We start from the raw sequence: 20144 nt of genomic DNA on the forward strand, positions 1-20144 counted from the left end.
GGGCGCTCAGCTGGCAGGGGCACAACTTGAAGTTCGCCAACTCGGAAGTCATTAGGGGTATGGCAGGCTGTCACCCTTCTATGAACAGGGCCTTGGGAGGAAAAGGGACCTTCCAGTGTGCCTACCTGAATCCATGTACACCAGCCCAGGGCCGGGCCCTTGCAGAACCAAGGCACAAAGCTTCTGTGAGATGACACTGCATGAGCCAGAATGGGAAAACAGGAAGAATCTTGGTCCAAGAACCGGGGGGAAAGTTAAAACAGAGGAAAAAACCTGTGTTTTCCTCTAACCAAGCGGGAGGCCAATGGGGTGGCCCCACAGGTTGCTTTCATCGACCACCGGCACTGCTGCGCCCCTGGAGACTCAGCCCCCCATCCCAAGAGACTCTGGCTGAGACGGGGGCAGTGGTGTGACGTAGAAGGAAGAGCCCTGAAATGGGAATCTGGACACGGACATTCCAGCTACCCACTGCCATACCTAGCTGTGTGGACTAAGAGAGGTCACTCTCTATCTCTGGGCTCATACACAAAATGAGGAAAAGGTAGCGAGTAGGATACACAGCTGTGGAATTCATAGACTCTCAGCCCTATGGAACGCCCATTGCCCCATAGGTGACCCAGCTCAGAAGGCCAAGCATCACATCTCCACAGCCCCTCAGCACCTACCCAGGGTCTTGGCCCCCAGTGGGGAGCACAGACTCTCTGTTAAGTTGAAGCCAAACTTGGGCCCCTTCCAGCAGAAGGCTTCCTCCAAAACCAGCAGACCTTCCCTCACTGTGGCTGGCTACCCTATCCCCGTTTGCATCCAGGCACCATGGCTCCCAGGGGGAGACCACCACTCCCTCTATCATCTAAGCACTCAAGTACCCTGAGCTCTCAGCAGCAGAAGTGGGATCTATGACAACCACACAGCCCTTCACATCTCATTCTTTGAGGTCACCCACAACCTTTCATCTTGATAACAACTGCTTTAGGCAGGCAAACACCATCCCCACTGGGCAGAGGCACACTGAGTCCACACAGTCAGCCTCTTGCTGAAGCCACTCAATGACAAGTTAAGAGGTCAGAAGCGGAGGAGCCCTCTTTCCCCATGAGAGTCCTTCCTGGCAGAGGTCAAGAACCAAGGCAAGGCTGCCTCGCTTGAGATCAGGCCCAGGCCCTTCCGGCCACCCACTCAGGCTGGGCGTGGGTTGACAGAGTGGCCAATGTCCGGAAACCCTCTGATCCCTCAAGCCAACCACAGACCAGCGCTACTGCGAAGCCAGGGGTTGAGAGAGAGGTGGTCCTTCCTACACACGTAGATGAGAGCCCCAAACCACCCCCTGTCTGAAACAGGTACCACCTCAGCCCCGAGAGCCGCTGGGGAGGGAAGTCACTGGCCGGGTCAAAAGGCGGGACTCACCTCCCTCAGCAACTGCACTCCCTTCAGCCCATCCTGCTGCTGCTGGGCCACGGTGACCCCCAAGACGAGTGTGTGCACGACGCAGGAGACCACGGAGATGATGACAATGGGGCTGAGGCTGAGCGGCAGCGTGATGAAGAAGGAGAAGATGAAGAAGGCCTGCCAGCCCACCGTGTCGCTGGCTGCGTGGGCACGGGAGAAGTTCAGGCCCAGGTATGAGAAGACCTGGGCTGATATCAGCAGCCACAGCAGGTATGGGACCACTCTCCGAGTGACCCGGTTGGGGAGCAGCCCCTTTTTGCAGAGCACAAAGAGGCTGATGTCCAACACCAGCCCGACCCCGGCCACAGCGAGGGGGGCCAGCTTGTCGCCAGAGAAGACCACGGCGCACATGACCACCACATAGCAGTCGAAGAGGGCCGCGAAGACCACCAGCACCAGCAGGGTCTCATGGCGCTGCCTCTTGAAGTAGGTCTGGTACAGGTTCTCCAAGGACTCTGGTACGAAGGTCAGCCGCATGAAGCGAGGCAAGCAGAGGCACGACCCCGAGTTCCGGACAGAGATTTCATGGGTCCGGCCCACCCCGCGGTCAGGGTCCGAAGGCAAGCTGACAGAGTACTCGGCGGAGTACTCTGCCGAGTACTCGGGCTCGGAGAAGCCCTGGGTCCTCGGCATCCTGGCTGGTATCTGCTTCTACTGGCTCCGGAGAAGCCGGCCGCAGAGCAGAGGGAGCGCTCTGGCACGGGCCACCGACCGGGACTCTCGGAGACCTGGGGCCACTTCGGGCAGGAACGCAGAGCGGGATTCCAGGGCCCAGGGAGCGCTGACCATCTGGAACTTAAAAGGACATCATTAAGTAGAAGCCCCTCTTCCTTCCTACCCGAGCTTTCTCCACGACCTGCCCCAGCCCTCCTGGAAGAATCCTTGCTGCCAGAGGCTCCAAAACCGAGGCCTTTCTCCCGCCACCCCAACGCTCACGGCCACCCCCCGACCACACACATACTTAGTCTTGTCCACCCAAACGCTGCTTCCTGTCTCCGGCTGTGGACAGGCCTGGCTACCTCTCCACCCATCCCTGGTCTCTCTCCGCGTCATCTCAGTCTCTCTCACCCCACGATCTCCTCATCTAAGTCGCCTCCAGGCCCAAGTCTTAGAATGTGAGGATAAAACATGCTCCAAGAAACCAGTGCCAGCCTGGGGGGGGTTCCTGAATCTTTCTCTGTTTACTTCCCTTCCCAGCCAGCCCTTTGGCCCCTGGGGCGCCCCATCTCCGGGCACGGTCTGACCTCCGGAAGGCAGGCCCTGCCCCTGCGCTTACCTGTGCGGGAACTCGAGAGCCGCGTGGCCCGGGCCAGTCCCCTCGCGGGCTGCGAGGCCGGGTCACGCGTGTAGCGGAAGGGGACAGGAGGGCTCGGCGCGCCCGGGGGCTGCTCCCCGCGGAGCCGCGCCGCCCCGCTAGCGCCGCGGTCCCCGGTCCCCCGGCCCGGGCGCGACCCTCCCGCCGTCAGGCCGGGAAAGGCGCAGGGCTGCCCTTCAGCATCCACAGGCGCCCGGCCGCTGGAGAAAGGAGGAGGAGGCGGCGGCGGCGGCTGGAAAATTCGGGGGCGCCAGCCTCTTGGGCTGCGGCTCGCGGGGCCGGCGCCCTCCCTCTGGCCCCGCAGTGGTAGCGGTGGCGACGGCGGCAGCGCTGCTAGGGGCGCACCCGGGGCCCTTGGCGGCGGGAGCGCGGGCCGAGGCCGGGGAAGCCCGCCAGCATCCTCTGCCCCGCCCGCGCGCCGAGCGGAGCCAGCCGAGCCCGGGCGCGCGGCACAGTGAGTCCCCGCGCGGCGCTGGAGGCTCCGGGGCCACGCGCGCTCCAGGCCCCGGGAGGCGGGCGGCGCCCCTCCCTCCCCGCAGTCGCCGCCCTCTCGGCGAGCGGGTCCGGAGCTGGGGCGGGGGTTGGGGGGTTGGGCAGGTAGCGCCTGCCGGGGGGAGGCGCTCCGCTCGGGACCCGGACCCGGTGCGGGGGCAGGAGGAGGAGCGCAAGGAGGAGCGCGGGGGCGAGTTGCAGGGGCCCCCGTGGCCCCACGCTCCGGCACCGGGCGGCGATCGCTGCGTGGAAGCTCGGGGTGGGCGGTGGCAGGAAGGATGGGCTAATCAGGGCCTTACCCCCGCAGGCCGGGTCTCGGAAGATAAAAGCCCGGGACGTGCCCTCTCGCAGGTGAGGCACGCTCGGGGCATCCCGGGCGCCCCCTCCTCTGCCGCGACTTCCTTCCGGGCTCGGAGAGGCGGGGGCTGGGGTTTGGGGACGACTCCCCAGCCCGGCGCGCCAGGCCTGTGTCCCCGCCCACCCTGGCAGCCCAAACGCCGGCCTGAGCTTGCCGCAGAAGGGCCCGCAACTGAGCCCGATTCTTGAAGGAAGAGGGTAGGAGTGGCCCAGGAGGCACGTGGAATTGGGAGATACCCGGCTTCAAAACGATCGCTTGTGCACATTCCACCTGTTTGAGGCGTTTTTTGAATGTAGGAACGCTGTTAAGAACGCAGATGCTCCTTTGAATGGTTAAGTCTTATCAGTCTCTTACACCATAGTATAAACTACTTTCCTCGGATTTGACAAAAAGTCAAGACCAACCACAGGCTTTAGGAATTTAGATAAAGGGAAAGAAGGGAGATAAGTTGTTTTGAAATACAAGTAACTATGTGGAGGGAGGGGGGAGGGAGTTGCTGAGGACAGCCAGCCCTTTCAGGGTGGGCTCCCTGGGGAAAGCATAACTTGGTAAGAAAAGAGAGAAACCTAGTCCTCCAGGCCCTGGATGAAGGTGACTCCTGGATCTCTTGAGATCATCTGTGAGGGCCCTTTGCAGAACCTCAGGGGGTAGATTCGTTAGAGACTTGATCCTATCATAGCTGTCTCTGTCTGTTCCTCATACTAACTACGAAAAACTACTAACCTCAGCCCAAACCTGTCAGGGTTTGCTTCCAAAGGTGAGAAATATGACATCAAATTAGGAGGAGGGTAATTTCAATAATCCCTGGGTCAGGAAGACCCCCTGGAGAAGGAAATGGCAACCCACTCCAGTATTGCCCAGAGAATCCCAAGGACAGAGGAGCCTGGCAGGCTACAGTCCACAGGGTTGCAGAAGAGTCAGACAAGACTGAAGTGACTAAACAACAAACAACAGTTTCAATAAAGTAGCATTTCCCCCCATTGGAATTCAAACATTTATTTTGAATTGTTCAGTTCAGTTCAGTCACTCAGTCGTGTCCGAATCTTTGCGACCCCATGGACTGCAGCATGCCTGAAACTTACTCAAACTCATGTCCATTGAGTCAGTGATGCCATCCAACCACTTCATCCTCTGTCGTCCCCTTCTTCTCCCGCCTTCAATCTTTCCCAGCATCAGGGTCTTTTCAAATGAAGCAGTTCTTTACATCAGGTGGCCCAAGTATTGGAGTTTCAGCTTCAACATCAGTCCTTCCAATGAATATTCAGGAATAATTTCCTTTAAGATTGACTGGTTGGCTCTCCTTGCTGTTCAAGGGACTCTCAAGAGTCTTCTCCAACACCACAGTTCAAAAGCATCAATTCTTCGGCACTCAGCTTTCTTTATGGTCCAACTCTCACATCCATACATGACTAGAGGAAAAACCATAGTTTTGACTAGACGGACCTTTGTTTGCAAAGTAATGTCTCTGCTTTTTAATATGCTGTCTAGGTTGGTCAGAACTTTTCTTCCAAGGAGTAAGCGTCTTTTAATTTCATGGCTGCAGTCAAAATCTGCAGTGCTTTTGGAGCCCCCAAAAATAGTCTGTCACTGTTTCCACTGTTTCCCCATCTATTTGCCATGAAATGATGGGACCAGATGCCATGATCTTAGTTTTCTGAATTTTGAATCGTTTCACAATATTAAAGGAGGTACAATTTTTATGTTTAACTAAGTGCTCATGCTCTTGCTTTAATCATGTTTGACTCTGTGCGACCCTATGGACGGTAGCCAGCCAGGCTCCTCTGTCCATGGGATTCTCCAGGCAAGAATACTGGAATGGGTTGCCATCCCTCATCCAGGAATCTTCCCAACCCAGGGACTGAACCTGCATCTGCAGGCAGGCAGGTTCTTTACCACCACCAACACAACGAAGATACATGTGTTAATAAAAGTGAAAAGAAAAAGCTGATGAATACTGTTTGAGCCTGCTTGGGCACAAGGGACAAGCACATCGTGCCTTCTATGAATCCCTCCTGTTTTCCTGGCACCCATGCCAACTCTTGGGGTTCTGTGGAGCTTGGCAAGGCCACGCCCAGCCCCTGGGCCCTGTGGCTTTCCTGATGAGCCTTCTTCCACCACCCATGCCCTGGCCTCTCCTCCCCACGAACCCCGTGAAGGGAGTGGGTTCCACACAGAAATCTCTCGCCCCCTCCTACCCTGACTGCTGACCTCACTGCTCTGCTCCCTGGCCTTCCACAATCCTCCTCTCTCAGCCATGGCACCTGTTCAATAGACATGTGCTGAGAGCACCCAGGATGCCCAGCCGGCCCAGGCATCCATCAGGAAAGACCAGAGGAGCCACCTTGCCCGTGCTCTCAGGATGCTTGCCGGCTCTGCCAGGGTACTGTGTCCACCAGGACAGACCCTCAGCTGAGCACAGCCCACCTGAAACAGGGCCTTGCAGGACCGGAGGGAAGCATCGGATTGTCTGGAGCCTCTGCCAAGGTTCAGCAGCAGGACAGCACACTCCCAACCCTGTTCTTCATCCTGGGTCGTACGCACAGCCCTTCCCTGTGGATGTGGGAAACCCAGGAGGGCAGCTGCAGCCCCTCATTGAAGCCGGAGGCAACTGAGTAAGAGAGGCGGTCAGGGAAGACACAGCTAGTCAGAGACGGACAGCGAGGCTGCAAGAGTCTCAGCTGGCTCCCTCACGGCTGCTTCTCCAGCACGGGGCACCTAGTGAGTGCTCAAAACAGCCACTGAATGAGTGGATGATTTCCTTAAGGAGAAATGCACCTGGCTGTTCCTGAGAGGACCAACAGGCCTCATTCACTGATGCGGAACATGTCCTGGGCCGGGGTAAATTAAAGATAACTAGGGGCTATCCTGGGCTTCCCAGGTGGCATTAGCGGTAATGAACCCGCCTGCCAATGCAGGAGACAGAGGAGACGCAGTTTCCATCCGTGGAATGGGAAGATCCCCTGGAGGAGGGCATGGCAACCCACTCAGTGTTCTTGCCTGGAGAATCCCATGGACAGAGGAGCCTGGTGGGCTACAGTCCGTAGGATCGCAAAGAATTGGACACAACTGGAGCAACTGAGCACGCACGCACGCAGGGACTATCCTGGCGGTCCAGTGGTTAAGGCTCCAAGCTTCCATTTCGGGGATGCAGGGGGTGTGGGTTTGATCCCTGATCAGAGAACTAAGATCCCACATGCTGCATGGTGGGGCAAAAATAATTATAATAAATAAAAAAAATAAAAATAACCCCACTCAAGTGAAAAGGGGGCGAAGTGTCTTCAGTTTCTAAGCTATGCGTCTTGCATTATCTGGACAACTGACATGCATTCTTTTACAATCAAAAGATAAAGTAAATCTATCTTGCAAACACACATGCACACACCCACACAACCCAAGACCATGAATGGCTGTGTGGGTGACTTGCCTATGACACATGTCCTAAAGTGAAGACAGAATTACGGGCTTGGCTAGAAGCTTGGAGGGCGTCCCAACCTCTACCTGATCCCAGGATCCACTCGGACAGGATACCTGTTTGCCGAAGGCAACTTTTGTTTGTATGGTTTGAGACTAGAGATGATTGCTGAGAATTAATGGTTATTGGATAAACAAGAGTGGTGTGCCCCCCTGGGGAAAAGCGGTGGCTCCTGAATCCAGCAAACAATAGATCAGAGCAGAACCCTGGAGTCCTGGGGAAAGAGAAGTGGGAGGAGAGAAATCCCCAGCTCCCCTGGTGCTGGGCCCCGGGAGGGCCCTGACTGGGGCCTCAGCTGAAGGCAGAGCCTGACACGGGCCTGTGTGCAGGTGGTTTAATTGGCAGAGTGACTCCCAGGGAGGGAAGACAGGAAAGCCAGTAAATACAGGGTGTGTATTTACTGCATGGAGTGGTCCCTGCCTCAGGCAGTGGGGCTTAGTCCCTCTGGGACCCTCTGAGGAGCCGTGCAGGAGGCACCTGGGCATGTTTGGCTGGGTGACTAGAGCCAGGGACAGGGGGGGATGGTATTTACCTGTCTGCTTCCATCCTACAGTGCTTGAGGGGCCCCAGTCGTTGGGTTTACTCTCAAGTACTTGCAGGCATGCCAGTGTGAGCCTCAGGGAGGCCGAGTGGTGGGCGGCGGGGCAGGAAACAGGACACTCGTGCAGAGAGGCAAGGAGTCTGCAGGGTGTACCCACAGCAATTGCAGAGTAGATGGGTGGGCCAGGAGGATGTCTTCTTACAGGGCCCAGACCCCTCACCAACTCCTCCAGCTCAGAGGTTCGGAGCCTTCATCTGGAGGACAGGAGTCCTCTGGAGTCAACCGTGGGCACTGGCCTGGATGCTGCAGGGGACTCAGACAGATGATTCCAGCTCCCCAATTCTCAGTATCCTTGTGGTGGATAACAGAGACTGCCCCCTAGGAAATGGGGCTCAAGGGCATCAGTGTGTGTGTTAGTCACTCAGTTGTGTCCGACCCCACGGACTGTAACCCACCGGGCTCCACTGTCCGAGGAATCCTTCAGGCAAGGATACTGGAGTGAGCTGCCATTCCCTTCTCCAGGGGATCTTCCCAACCCAGGGATTGAACCCGGATCTCCTGCATTGCAGGTGGATTCTTTACCATCTGAGCTCCCAGGAAAGCCCAGCAGAATGGCTGGCAAGTCTCCACAGGACAAGTCAAATGGGAGTTGCCGGCCACCTCCTGGCCAGGTCACCCAGCCACCCTGGTGCTGCTGTTCCTGCGGGACCTACTCAGAGCCAGGCTGGGCTGCCATCTCCCTCGGGCCCTGCCTGTGGTTACATCTGGGTCCCTCTATTGACCCCCACTGTGGTTTTCCTCTCTGACACTCAGCCCGAATGTCACTTCTTTGTGTCTCTGTCTGTTTCTTGATGCTTCTGCGTCCATGTTAGGGTCTCCCTCTCTCTGCCTTTCCTCTGGGTCGCTTGTTGGACCACCGTGAGCATGTACAAGTAAGAGTATTGAGTGTTTCGGAGTGTATGAGTACATGTTTTGCGTTAGAGTCTGTGACAGTGAGAGTTAACGTATGTGAGATGCCTGTGAGTGCACGTGTGTGATGAGTGTGATGGGCGAGCATGCACATGTCTCACTGGCACAGTCACACTGCCCTAGCGGGTAGGCGCTGGCCTCATCCCTCCTCCCCCATCTGACAGCCCCAGTGCCCTGCTCCCTTCCTGGGGCCTCTGGGTGGGCAGAGAGCACAGTGAGGACCACCTTCTCTTCCCTGGACGGGGGTGTCTCTGGGTCTGATTCATCCTGGGTGTGAGCATCTCCTCATAAGCTGGGCCAGCTCTCCTCCAGCCCAGTGTTTGAAACAGAGCAGCTACTCCATAACCTGCTGCTGAAATAACATCAACTTAATACCAACCATTCATCCCCTTGCATGCACTGGTCCGTGCTGCCCCGTGGGCGGTGACCCTGTTTCCTGTGGGATCCTGCCTCCAGGTGCTGTGGTGTTCTTGCCTTCAGCTTTATGACTTGGGTACTACCCAGGTCCCCATTTTACAGGTGAGGAAACGGGCTCAGAGACAAGAGGTGACTTGCTCCGGAGCCCACAGCAAGGAAGGGGCAAGGGAGGGCTGGACTCCAGGTGCTTCGGGTGGTGCACAAGCGCAGCTCCAGCGGGAATCCTCAGAAGCTTGCTCCAGGCAGGACACTGTGATCTCAGACTCAGTGCCCAACTTATGGCCAGGGGCACCTGGCAGAATCATGGCTCCCTAGGTGTCAGAGCTGGAAGACACTCAAAACCATTCTGCTTCAGCCTGGATGAGGAAGTGGAGGCCCAGACAGGTTAAATTTGGGGCAAGTAAGACACATGCCCAAGGAGTGCAAAGCAACATGTGGATGCTGAGTAATCCCGAGGCCTCTATGGAAATGTCACGTTTCCAAAAGCACTTGAGCCAGGGCCCCTCCGGGAAGAGGCACCATAGAAATATGCCCTAATGAGCCTCTCCCAGCCTGCTGGGGATTCGAAGCAGAAAAAGATTTTGAACACTGAAGGTGACAAGGCGCAGGCCAGCAGGAGATGGAGGCTTCCACTCCATAGTGCCTCTCCCTCCCTCTGGTCCCAATGCTCAAAAGAGCCCAGTTCTTAGGGGGTCAGGCTAGGGGCTTCGAGAAGGGCTAGCTCCATGCCCTCATTGCAGATATTCAAACCTAAACCATTCCAGCAGGCACTCCCTGGCCTGGCAACCCATCTCAGGACTCGGGAAGCATTTCTTGACCCTATTCTTCCTCTCTCCTCCCGTCACCCATTCTCTACACCCCCAACTAGGGCAATGGATCATTCCAAATCCAGATCTGATCTTATCCCCATCTTCCTACCCGCCCCCCACCCCCCAACATGCTAGGGGATCAAATTTGATAATACTTGTAAAGTGCTGAATGTCATTTTCCCTTGAAGTTGTCCTCAAGGAATAGTAGTCATTTTTCACTTGGAGATCTGTAGTGGGTTGCACGGTTCCTTGCCACCACCTATCTTCCAGAAGATAGGTACATGGCCAAATCCCTGGAACCTGTGAATGTGATCTTATTTGGAAAAAGTGTCTTTGCAGCTGTGATCAAGAGACGAGATCATCCTGGATTGCCTGGATGACCCTAAATCTGATGTCTTTAGGAGACACACAGAGAAGACAGGCACAGATGAGGAGGTGTTGTGATGATGGAGGCAGAAGCTGGAGGGATGTGGCCACAAGCCAGGGAACACCTGGAGCCCCCAGAAGCTGGAGGAGGTGGGGAGGGATTCTCCCCTCCAGCCTCCAGGGCGTGTGGCACTACTGAACGCCTTGATTCTGCAATTGTGGACCCCAGACTTGGGAAAGAGTACATTTCTGTTGTTTTATGCCATTCAAGTTGTGATAATTTGTTCTGGTTGCCACAGGAAACTAAGGATCCAACTGTACATTTCCATACCTATACTTCCTGGTGACTCAGGCGGTAAAGAATCTGCCTGCAGTGTAGGAGATCCGGGTTTGGATCTCTGAGTCAGAAAGATCCCCCGAAGAAGGGAATGGCTACCCACTCCAGTATTCTTGCCTGGATAGTCCCATGGATAGAGGTTACAGTCCATGGGGTTGCAAGGTGTCGGACAGGACTGAGCAACTAACACTTCTCTCTCCCATAGTCTGTGAGTTCTGTTGATACAACAATTCTGTTTTGGGTTTTAAACTGCTGATTGCCCTGTGCTGAGGGCCGAGCAGGTCCCTGGTAAGTGTAATCCTTTTCTGCAGCTGCCATAATAAACTGCCACAAACTTAGTGTCTAAATGGTACAGGTGTGTTAGCTTACAATTCTGCATGTCACAAGTCCAAAATGGGACTCACTGGCAAAAACCATGGCATTGGTAGAACTGCATTTTTTCTGGAGATTCTAGGGGAGGACTTAAATCCTTACCTTTTCTAGCTTCTAGAGGCTGCCCACAGTCCTTCCCTCAGGGACTCTTCCCCAGTCTTTGAGGCCAGCAATAGTGTATTTCTCACATTTCTTCCATAGTCACATCCTAGAGCCAGAAAAAGGTTTTCCAATTTGAAGGCCCCACGTGGTTACTTGGGCCCACCTGTATCATCTCATCAAGGCTCTTAATCACATTTGCAAAATCCCCTTTGCCACATAAGGCAGCATCTCACAGCTTCTGGAGACCAGGATGAGGACAGTTTGGGGAGACAATATTCCACAGATCAGGGGAGGTTCCTGACATGCTCTCCAGGCAGGGTTTCTACTCTTGATGCTGCACTAAATGCACTAGCAGGTAAAATATGGAGGTTGTAAAGCATTTTAAAAGTCTCATTTAAAAAGGTACTTTCTTCTGAGAGAAAAGAGGCCCTTGAAATCTAGTGCAAGGTAAAGCTGGGAAGGAAGAGGCCCTCCTGTGGGTCCCTCTCCCTTCCATTTCACCTAACTGGCATTGTTCCATGATGCCTGGTTGGGAACAAGAGGACATTACGGGCCCAACAGAAGAATGGATGCCTGAGGTTCATGGGATTCATTCCAAGATTCTTCTCCAAACCCCCTTTTGCTGTCTTTGGCATATCTCCCGGAAGCACACACAGTTCAGACAATTTTACTTCCTCAAAAAGTGTCTATGGTTTTCCTACTGCCTTCAGATTCAATTCTAAAATCTTTAGCATCCAGGATATTCCTTCGTTGGGTCTCAACTTACTCATCTCATGTAATCTTCATGGTTCTATGGCAGAAAGATGACTATATGTCCATTTTACAGATGAGAAAACTGAGACTAGGTTCATCACTTGCCCAAGGTCCCACAGCTGGTAAAGGGCATGGCCCAAGTGTACACCCAGACGTCTGGCCTCAGGCTGTGCTGTGCAATCTGACCTTCCCAGCCTCACTGGACATCGCTGGGGGAATAGCCCTCCATCGCCTGCCCCCTTGCTTGGCTAGGGCTCAAGTTAGCATTGGGCAGTGGGGAAAGCAAAGCAGGAGGAATGACATATTCTAACCAGCTATAGCTGATGTGGGAGAAAAAGTGGTTCAAAAAAGGATGAGACCATCAAGGAATAATGGACAGGAAGACACAAAATGATAATTACCGGAAGACAGTGGTCCAGATTTAAGTAACGCTCTCTAGGAGTCATTCCACAAAGTTCTCAGGCCCTGCTGGTGTGCTGACTTACACTCAAATTAGACATGTGCAGGTTAATCATATCCATGTGCTTCTGCAGATAGTGATTTTTATAACTATTAAATAACTCACATTGGCATTACGTTCCCTCTCGCATTCTTAAGAAATGATGCGACATACTCAAGGGGTGGTAGAAATAAGTTAGCTAACAAACTTTGCCACCCCCCTTTCAATCCTCCTTTGCCACATGGGGGACACCGGGCAGAGCCAGCATCTTTCTGAAAGTGTTATATTCAGGGATATCTGCTAAGCTTTTTCAAAACGAGACCAAACTCTTGGTCCTTTTAAAAAAAAATTATAGCTCTTATTTTAAAAATTTCTTTTTTCACTTTATTAAAACTCGCTTCAGTGAAGTGGGTTCAGGGTGGGTTGGAGCAACCCTGTCTCTCACCCATCCTCCCCTCCTTGGTGCCTCTGGCTTTCCATGCACCCAGCCCTGCTGAGTGGGAAGCCAGTGACGGCTCTGCTCACAGCTGAGCGAGGATCAGAACCCCTTGTGAGGGTCTCTGGTTGAGATGGCTCTGACCCTTCCATTCACTATTAGCCCCCGACTACCTGCCAGCTTTAGATCTGTTTGGACAGGAAAGCTTGTAACTCTGCTCTGCTATTTTTAGCAGCTGTTAGGGTTGAGTCAGTCTTTCTGCTGCTGGCTTGGAGGCCTCTTGCTCTTTCTCCTGCCGTAAGAGACTAGCTCTGGCGGTGAGTGCTCGTTTGCCTTCCCTGCACTGCTCTCTTTATCCCTTTAAGGCAGGACAAGCTTTTTTTTTTTAAAAAAAGAAACCTATTTTTAATTGGGAGATAATTGCCTTATAATATCGTGTTGGCTTCTGCCACACAACAACGTGAATCAGCCGTAAGCATACATATGTCCCCTCCCTCTTAAATCTCCCCCCCAGTTCTTCACCCCATCCCACCCCTCTAAGTCGTCACAGAGCACCAGGCTGAGCTCCCTGCACCTGTACGGCGGCTTCCCACTGGCTATCTATTTTCCACATGGTAGTGTGTATTTGTCAATGCTCATCTCTCAATTTGTCCCACCTTCTTCTTCCCCCCCAATGTCCAAAGTCTGTTCTCCATGCCTGCGTCTCTGTTCCTGTCCTGCAAATAGGTTCATCAGTACCATTTTTCTAGATACCATACATAAGCGTTTATATACGAAATTTGTTTTTTCTGTTTCTGACTTCACTCTGTATAACAGGCTCTAGGTTCAGGGCAAGTTCTTAGGGGTATTTCTTTGCTTCTCTTAATAAAAGCTTCCCCACAAGTCATCTACATTCTTTTCATCTTGTTCACGATTTTGGATTAATGTAGCTGTAAGTGGGAATTCTTTTTAAGTCAAGCCCAAGTTCAAAAATGCCTTTAAACAAACATACATTTAAATAACTTTAGAGAGAATAATATAAAGGATTTGACTGTTAGCTATAAATTGATACTCATTGTTCATTGTGTGTGTGTGTGTGTGTTTTATCCCAGAGTCTAACAGAACGACTAGCATAGAAAAGGCACTTAATAAATGCTTGATGGAGGAAGGAATGCTTAGGAACAAATGAATAAATTCTAAGGTGTTAAAAGCTCAGTGATTAATCCCTTTCAAGGATAAAACTTATAATTTAACACACAGAACTTCTCTTTAATCAATTGCAAATGGTGGCGTTCTGTCATCTCTCCTGGAGTGGGGCCAGAGGTGTTTTGGGGTAGCTGGGTTGTATTAGAATTGTTGGGATTATTTCTGTCCTAAGTAACCCCAAAGTCAACTCACAATGGCTTAACGGTAGAGAAAATATCTCTATAACAAGTCTTTGGTTAAAACAGGTCTAAGGTTAGTTATTTGGTGGCTCAAGCCCATCTGTAAGGGGCATGTTGCTTTCCAGATTCTGCCCTGCCAACCCTTGGGGAATCAGTTCTGCCATCACAGGCTACCTCTCCCCATTTGGCCAGCTGGCACCACAATCTAGCATCATACACAGATACATTATTCCACAGAAGAAGAGAAACAGTTTCCTCCCATGCTGCCCTTTTCAGGAGGATGAAATTCTTTCCTGGAAGCTCCCTAGAATGTCCATTATGTCTTTTTGGCTACAGCAGGGTGACATGCCCACTTCCAAATCAGTCACTAGAAGAACTAGTACCACCATAAACGGCTTCAGTCACTCATGATTCACCCTGGGCCTCACAGTGGAGGGACAGACACTAGGACTCTACCAACAAGGAAGAAAGGAGAAATGGCTATTGGAGAGGCCTTCAACAGTATTGACTCTGCTGGTCCTCAGGGACTAGGCCTGATTCCCGACAAAGCCAACTCTCCTGTCACTTTTCCAAGGAACTTCTATAAACCAGGAAAATACTTTTTTACTGAGGAAATTATGCCAAGCTTTGACTGGTTAACGAACAACATATTTGGATGCTAAGGGCACCCACGTTTTTCTTATTTTTTTACTCTCCATTCAGTTCAGTTCAGTTCAGTTCACTCAGTCGTGTCCGATTCTTTGTGACCCCATGAATCGCAGCACGCCAGGCCACCCTGTCCATTACCAACTCCCGGAGCTTACACAAACCTATGTCCATTGAGTTGGTGATGCCATCCAGCCATCTCATCCTGTGTCGTTCCCTTCTCCTCCTGCCCCCAATCCCTCCCAGCATCAGGGCCCTCTCCATTAGGCTCCTTTTAATCAACATTCAGTTGTGTTCTGTGACTTCTTTCATAATCAGTTGGAAAACACATGGTTGAAAAATCTTCAATCTGTTTCACATTTCAGCAACAGAGGCCATTCACTCACTCATCAGACATTGACTATGCTTTTATTAGGCAACCAAGAACACAAAGAAAAGATAAGGTCTTAGTCTGCCAAGAAGTAATACACTGGAGAGACATCTGTCCAGCCGAGGAGAAAATCTATGAAATGTGTCTGGGCAGCAGAGGTGAGTCTAGAGAAATTTCAGAGAAGGAGGCATCTGAGTTGGACATCAAAGTTCAATAAGAATTTGCCAACTTATGCCTCAGTCCGCTCAGGCTGCTGTAACAAAATACCACAGTCTGAGGGGCTTAAATGACAGACATTTCTTTCTCACAGTTCTGGAGGCTGGAGGCCAAGATCAAGGGGTTGGCAGGTCCAGGTCTTGAGGAGGGCTCTCTTTTTGGCTTGCAGACAGCCACCTTATTGCTTGGACTTCAGAGCAAGCTCTGGTGTCTCTTCCTCTCCTTATAAGGACATTAATTCCATCATGGGCCTCTACCCTCATGACTTCATCTATACCCACTTACCTCTAAATACCCCCAACTCCAAATGCTATGACATTGGGTGTTAGGACTTTAATGCACTGGGAGGGTACCATGAACAGTGAGTCCATAACAGCGTGCCATGTGGAGGGGGCAGCAAATGCAAAGCCACAGGCCGTGGACAGCAGAGGGACACCGAGAAGTTCGCTGAGCCTGGACTGGGGATGGGGTGGGGTGGAGGGTGGGGGGAGGGGATAAGGGGACAGAAGGCAGGTGGAGGCTGGGTTATGCCTGGCTAAGGCAATATGGAGCAGGGGTGCTATAGTCAGGCCCTGGTCTGAACACATATTCCACTCTTAAAATAGCTCAGTGGTTGTTTCGGTTTCCTGGGGCTGCCATAACACATTTCCACAAGCTGGGTGGTTTAAAACAGCAGAAATATATATATTGTAAGACTTTTTTTTTTTTTTTTAAGTGGACCATTTTATTGCCTGTGTTACAATACTATTTCTGTTTTACGTTTGGGTTTTTTGGCCATGGGGCACGTGGGATCTCAGCTCCTCAACCAGGGATTGAACTTGCACTTCCTGCTTGGAAGGGAAAGTCTTAACAACTGGATTGCTAGCGAAGTCCCAGCAGAAATCTGTTTTCTCACAGTTCTGAAGGCCTCAGGAGGTGCAAAAGGAGGGTGTGGACAAGGCTGCTCCCTGAGGAGAATTCATTCCCTGCCCTTCTCCGAGCTTCTGAAGCTGCCAGCAACGGTTGGTATTCCTTGGCTCAGGTCTTTATAGCTCCAATCTCTGCTCTGTCTTCACAGGCTCTTCTTTTCTTTGGTGTCTCATTGATTCCCTCTTCTCTTCTCAGGGCTTGTCATTAGGTTTAGGGTCCACCCTCATCCAGGACGTGCTCATCTCAAGGTCCTTACCCTCACTGTATTCACAAAGACTATTATTCCAAATAAGGTCGCATTCTGAGGTTCTGGATGGACATCTCTTTGGGGGATCAAACAGCAGCAATGCAATGCTGTAGTCCTAGACAATTGACTCAACCTTTTAAAGAGCATATTTCCTTATCCATACTACGGGGATAGACTATTTATCCTGAGGGATCATTTTAGAGTCAGATAAAACACTTTTAAGTTGCGGAGGAAGTCTGTGATCTATATTAAGTGCTTAACAAGTGACAGGAACTTGGATTTTATCCTATAGGCAACAAAAGGCTTGAAAAGTAGGTGTTTGAGCAGGAAACACCCCTGTGGGAAAGGGTGTTACTTCCCCAATTTTTTCTCTTTTTGAAGGCACAGGGTAACTGGGTTGGGCCCTCTGTAATGTCAGACTCAGCCAGAGGCTCCTAAGGCAGCAACACTGCAGTCACCTCAGAAAAGCAGCGATGGAGACAGCAAGAGTTTTAGGGTGAAATGGACACATGAAGACAGTGAGGGGTAGGGTGGAGGCTGCCCAGGACTGCTAAGCCTCTGTGAGCTGTACATCTCTGAAAACCTAGAGTTATTTAGACAGAGTCCCTCTCTGTCATCCTGAAGGTGCTGCCCCAGCAGTAGAGGCACAGCCCAGGGCTGATAGAAGAAAGGGAAATGAAACAAGAGAAGCCTGCAGACTTGCAAAAACGCAATACATGGGAGGGACTTGGGGAGCAGAGGAAACTTTAAGAGACTCACTGATAAGGCAACAGAAGCCTGTAGAAGAAAGACAGGTGCCCAGGGTCACTGAGCTTTGAATGACAGACCCAGATTCTGAACGCAGGACCTCCTTCTCTCTACAAGACATGCGTTCTTTCCTACCACTTTGGTCAATTTAAGCAGGAGAGATTTAGTGAAGGGATGTCAGGGGACAATACACTCTATGCTCTTTCACAGCAGTCTGCCACGGAGAGTCAGTGGTTCTCAAACATTACACACCAGAATCCTCTTGTGGGCTTATCTAGATACAGACTGCTGGGCCCCCAGGAATCCGGTACATAGGTCTGAGATGAGGCTCAAGAATTATCAGCATTTCTAACAAGCTCCTGGGTGATGCTCAGGCTGCTGGTCCCAGCTCCCACTTTGGGAATCATGGTCTTACACAGTTTCTCAGTTCCTGAAGCACCCACCATGCTCTGCAAACAGCAGGTGTTCAATCTGTCCTTGCTGCAATGAATCATACACTTTGGATTTAAAAGACTATCAAAGACTTAATACCCACTGATGATGTTGACCAGAGGCCACTAGTGAGTTAAGCCAATCTTCCTACCCAGCAATTTACATCATGATACACACTAGTTTAATTTCAACCAAACCCACTAAAACGCATTTTACAGAACCCTAAGTCTTGCTGTATTAAAATTCCCTGACAATATGGTGGGTATACACTCTAGTGCAGGAGTAAATAGCTTTGGGGCACTGGATTAATTTCATCTGGTCTGTAGGGAAAATCACATGAAGTGAGTCACCTTTAGGGCTCTATTAGGGAAAATGGAGTGAGGTTTTCAAAGTCTTTAACAGCAATATTGTTAAAGACTGTAATCAGTCAACAGAATTAATGAGGGCCTCCTGCAAGTCACTGTGACAAGTGCTGTAAGAGATGAGGCTGAAACTTAAGCCCTGCCCCAAAGGGTTAACCATCTGGTTGAAGGGATGAGATAAAAGAAGAGGATCTTCTTTTTGTCCCCAAACTTTAAACCTTTTATTTTGTATTGGGGTATAGCTGATTAACAATGTGTGGTAGTTTTAGGGGAAAAGTGAAGGGACTCAGCCATACATATACATGTATCCATTCTCCTCCAAGCCCCCTTCCCATCCAGGCTGGCATATAACATCGAGGAGAGTTCCACGTGCTACACAATAGGTCCTTGTTGGTTATCCGTTTTGAATATAGCAGTGTGTACATGACCTTCCCAAACTCCCTAACTATATACTATCCCCCAGCAACAATAAGTGTTTTCTAAGTCTGAGCCTCTTTCTGTTTCCTAAGTTCATTTGTATCATTTAAAAGCAGAGGTTCTTGAGGGGTGTGAGGAGAGCTTAGACACTGGAGGATGCACAAAACCCTGCCTACTTCACTTTCTGCGGGTAAACCCAGAGCTAAGCTGGAATTTGCTGTTATCACAGCTCATGAAAGTTTACTGGGGCATCTCTTCCCAACTTGGAATCAACCATAAAGAGTATTTATGCCATGAAAACTGGGCAAAAGCCACAAACCGGGGCTCTTACCCGCCTCCTAGAGAGTCAGTTTACAAGCACACCATAAACTCCCTGACCTGATAAAGAAGTTCAAGGTGGTTTCCAAGGTATAGTCTGGGAGCATTGCAATTTACCAGGGAAGCTTGGCATAGAGTGGTGATGACTGAAAGAGGGGCTGTTGTGCATGATTGCTGGGCTGAGGGAAAGTGGCCCACGTTACTGACTGCCCAGGTGAGCAGGGTAGAGAGGTGCTTAGAGGACCGGGGAGCAGAAGAGCCTGGGGTCAGCTTGGACACCTAGGAGGATGAGTGCTGGGACCTTGAAGCTGGAAGCCATGACATCAGCGGATGGAGGCCAGGTGGGACCAGCTAGAGCCGGTGAGGCCACTGGGATAAAAGATGCCATGAAGGCCAAAGATGAGCGGTAAGGTAGCCCTGTCCCAGCTCTAGATCTCCCCTGGGAAGAGGCGGGTAGTGGAAGTATGAGGGGGAGGTGGGGACCTTGCATTTACTGAGTTTTAATCTCAAGTTGATCATGTTTAAAACCAGGAATGACTAACTTAACTTAGAAGGCAAATTTTAAGCTTACCTGTCCTTGATGAAAACGGTGAGCTTGGGAGCCAGGATAACTTTCATCTCACAAGAATAAAGATTATCTTTGAACATCCGAGTCTTATTGCTTTATTACTAAAAATTTCAGACCTGTGACATTTGCCTTTGTAAAATGGGATGCCATATTTTCAAGTAGCAAGAATTTTAGGGTTTCTTTATTAAAAGAAATGAGAGGGTTCAACAATGCCTATTGCTAACTTTAGGAAAAACTTAATTCACTAACTTTTTTCTAAATTAGTTTTTTTTTCCTTCCTCTTCTTTTTTGGGGGGGTAGGAGCATCGCACTAGAGATATGGAGGCCTAGTATTTATTGCCTTTGTAAAATCTCAAAACATAAAGATCTTTAGAAAGTACCACATGTGTGTGTACTAAGTCGCTTCAGTCGTGTCCAACTCTGTGACCCCATGGACTGTAGCCTGCCAGGCTCCTCTGTCCATGGGATTCTCCAGGCAAGAAGACTGGAGTGGGTCACCATTTCCTTCTCTGGGGGTTCTTCTTAACCTATGAATTGAACCCAGGTTTCTTACATCTCCTTGACAGGCGGGTTCTTTACCACTAGTGCTACCTGGGAAGACCAGAAAGGGCCACAGGTGTAATCTAACCAACAACCTCATCTAATAATGGAGGAATCAAACCTCAGAAGGGGGCCCCTGACACAACACTATTAACAGGTAAGCCTCTGTCTCCGGCCTTCTGACTTCAATTCCACTGCTTCTGTGTTATCTGAGAAAGTGTCTTTGCGGATATGTAACTACAGTAAGTGAATCTGAAATTCCAGCCAGAGAGCACTGATGCTATATTAGCTTTTCAAAACACTTCTAAATGATTAAAAGCATTTTTTCTGTTTTAGTCTGAAGTTTCTACTAATGTAAAGAAGTAAGATTTAATTATAGCCCAGAGCG

The 20144-nt window shown here is 51.0% G+C and overlaps 2 protein-coding genes across 5 annotated transcripts in view; both read right to left on the reverse strand.

The window, feature by feature from the left end:
• The window catches only part of ADCY3 (adenylate cyclase 3), an 82596-nt gene extending 78841 nt beyond the window's left edge, over positions 1 to 3755 (reverse strand). Inside the window, exons 1-2 of one of the 4 annotated variants that reach the window (XM_061154932.1) lie at positions 3550 to 3755; positions 1402 to 2238 (exon numbers count right to left, since the gene is read on the reverse strand). In XM_061154932.1, coding sequence (XP_061010915.1) covers positions 1402 to 2076 — 675 coding nt within the window. In that variant the 5' untranslated portion in view covers positions 2077 to 2238; positions 3550 to 3755. Of the gene's footprint in view, positions 1 to 1401; positions 2239 to 2719; positions 2849 to 3549 lie in introns of those variants that run through there. The other 3 variants (XM_061154931.1, XM_061154929.1, XM_061154930.1) reach the window with 3 other exon arrangements.
• A 7326-nt stretch (positions 3756 to 11081) lies between these two features.
• DNAJC27 (DnaJ heat shock protein family (Hsp40) member C27) overlaps positions 11082 to 20144 on the reverse strand; it is a 52583-nt gene continuing 43520 nt past the window's right edge. Inside the window, exon 8 of the transcript XR_009694659.1 lies at positions 11082 to 11099. The gene's annotated coding sequence lies outside the window, so the exon portion shown is untranslated. The remainder of the gene's footprint in view (positions 11100 to 20144) is intronic.

The sequence above is a fragment of the Dama dama genome, chromosome 11 (genome assembly GCF_033118175.1).
Source record: "Dama dama isolate Ldn47 chromosome 11, ASM3311817v1, whole genome shotgun sequence".
Lineage (NCBI taxonomy): Eukaryota > Metazoa > Chordata > Mammalia > Artiodactyla > Cervidae > Dama > Dama dama.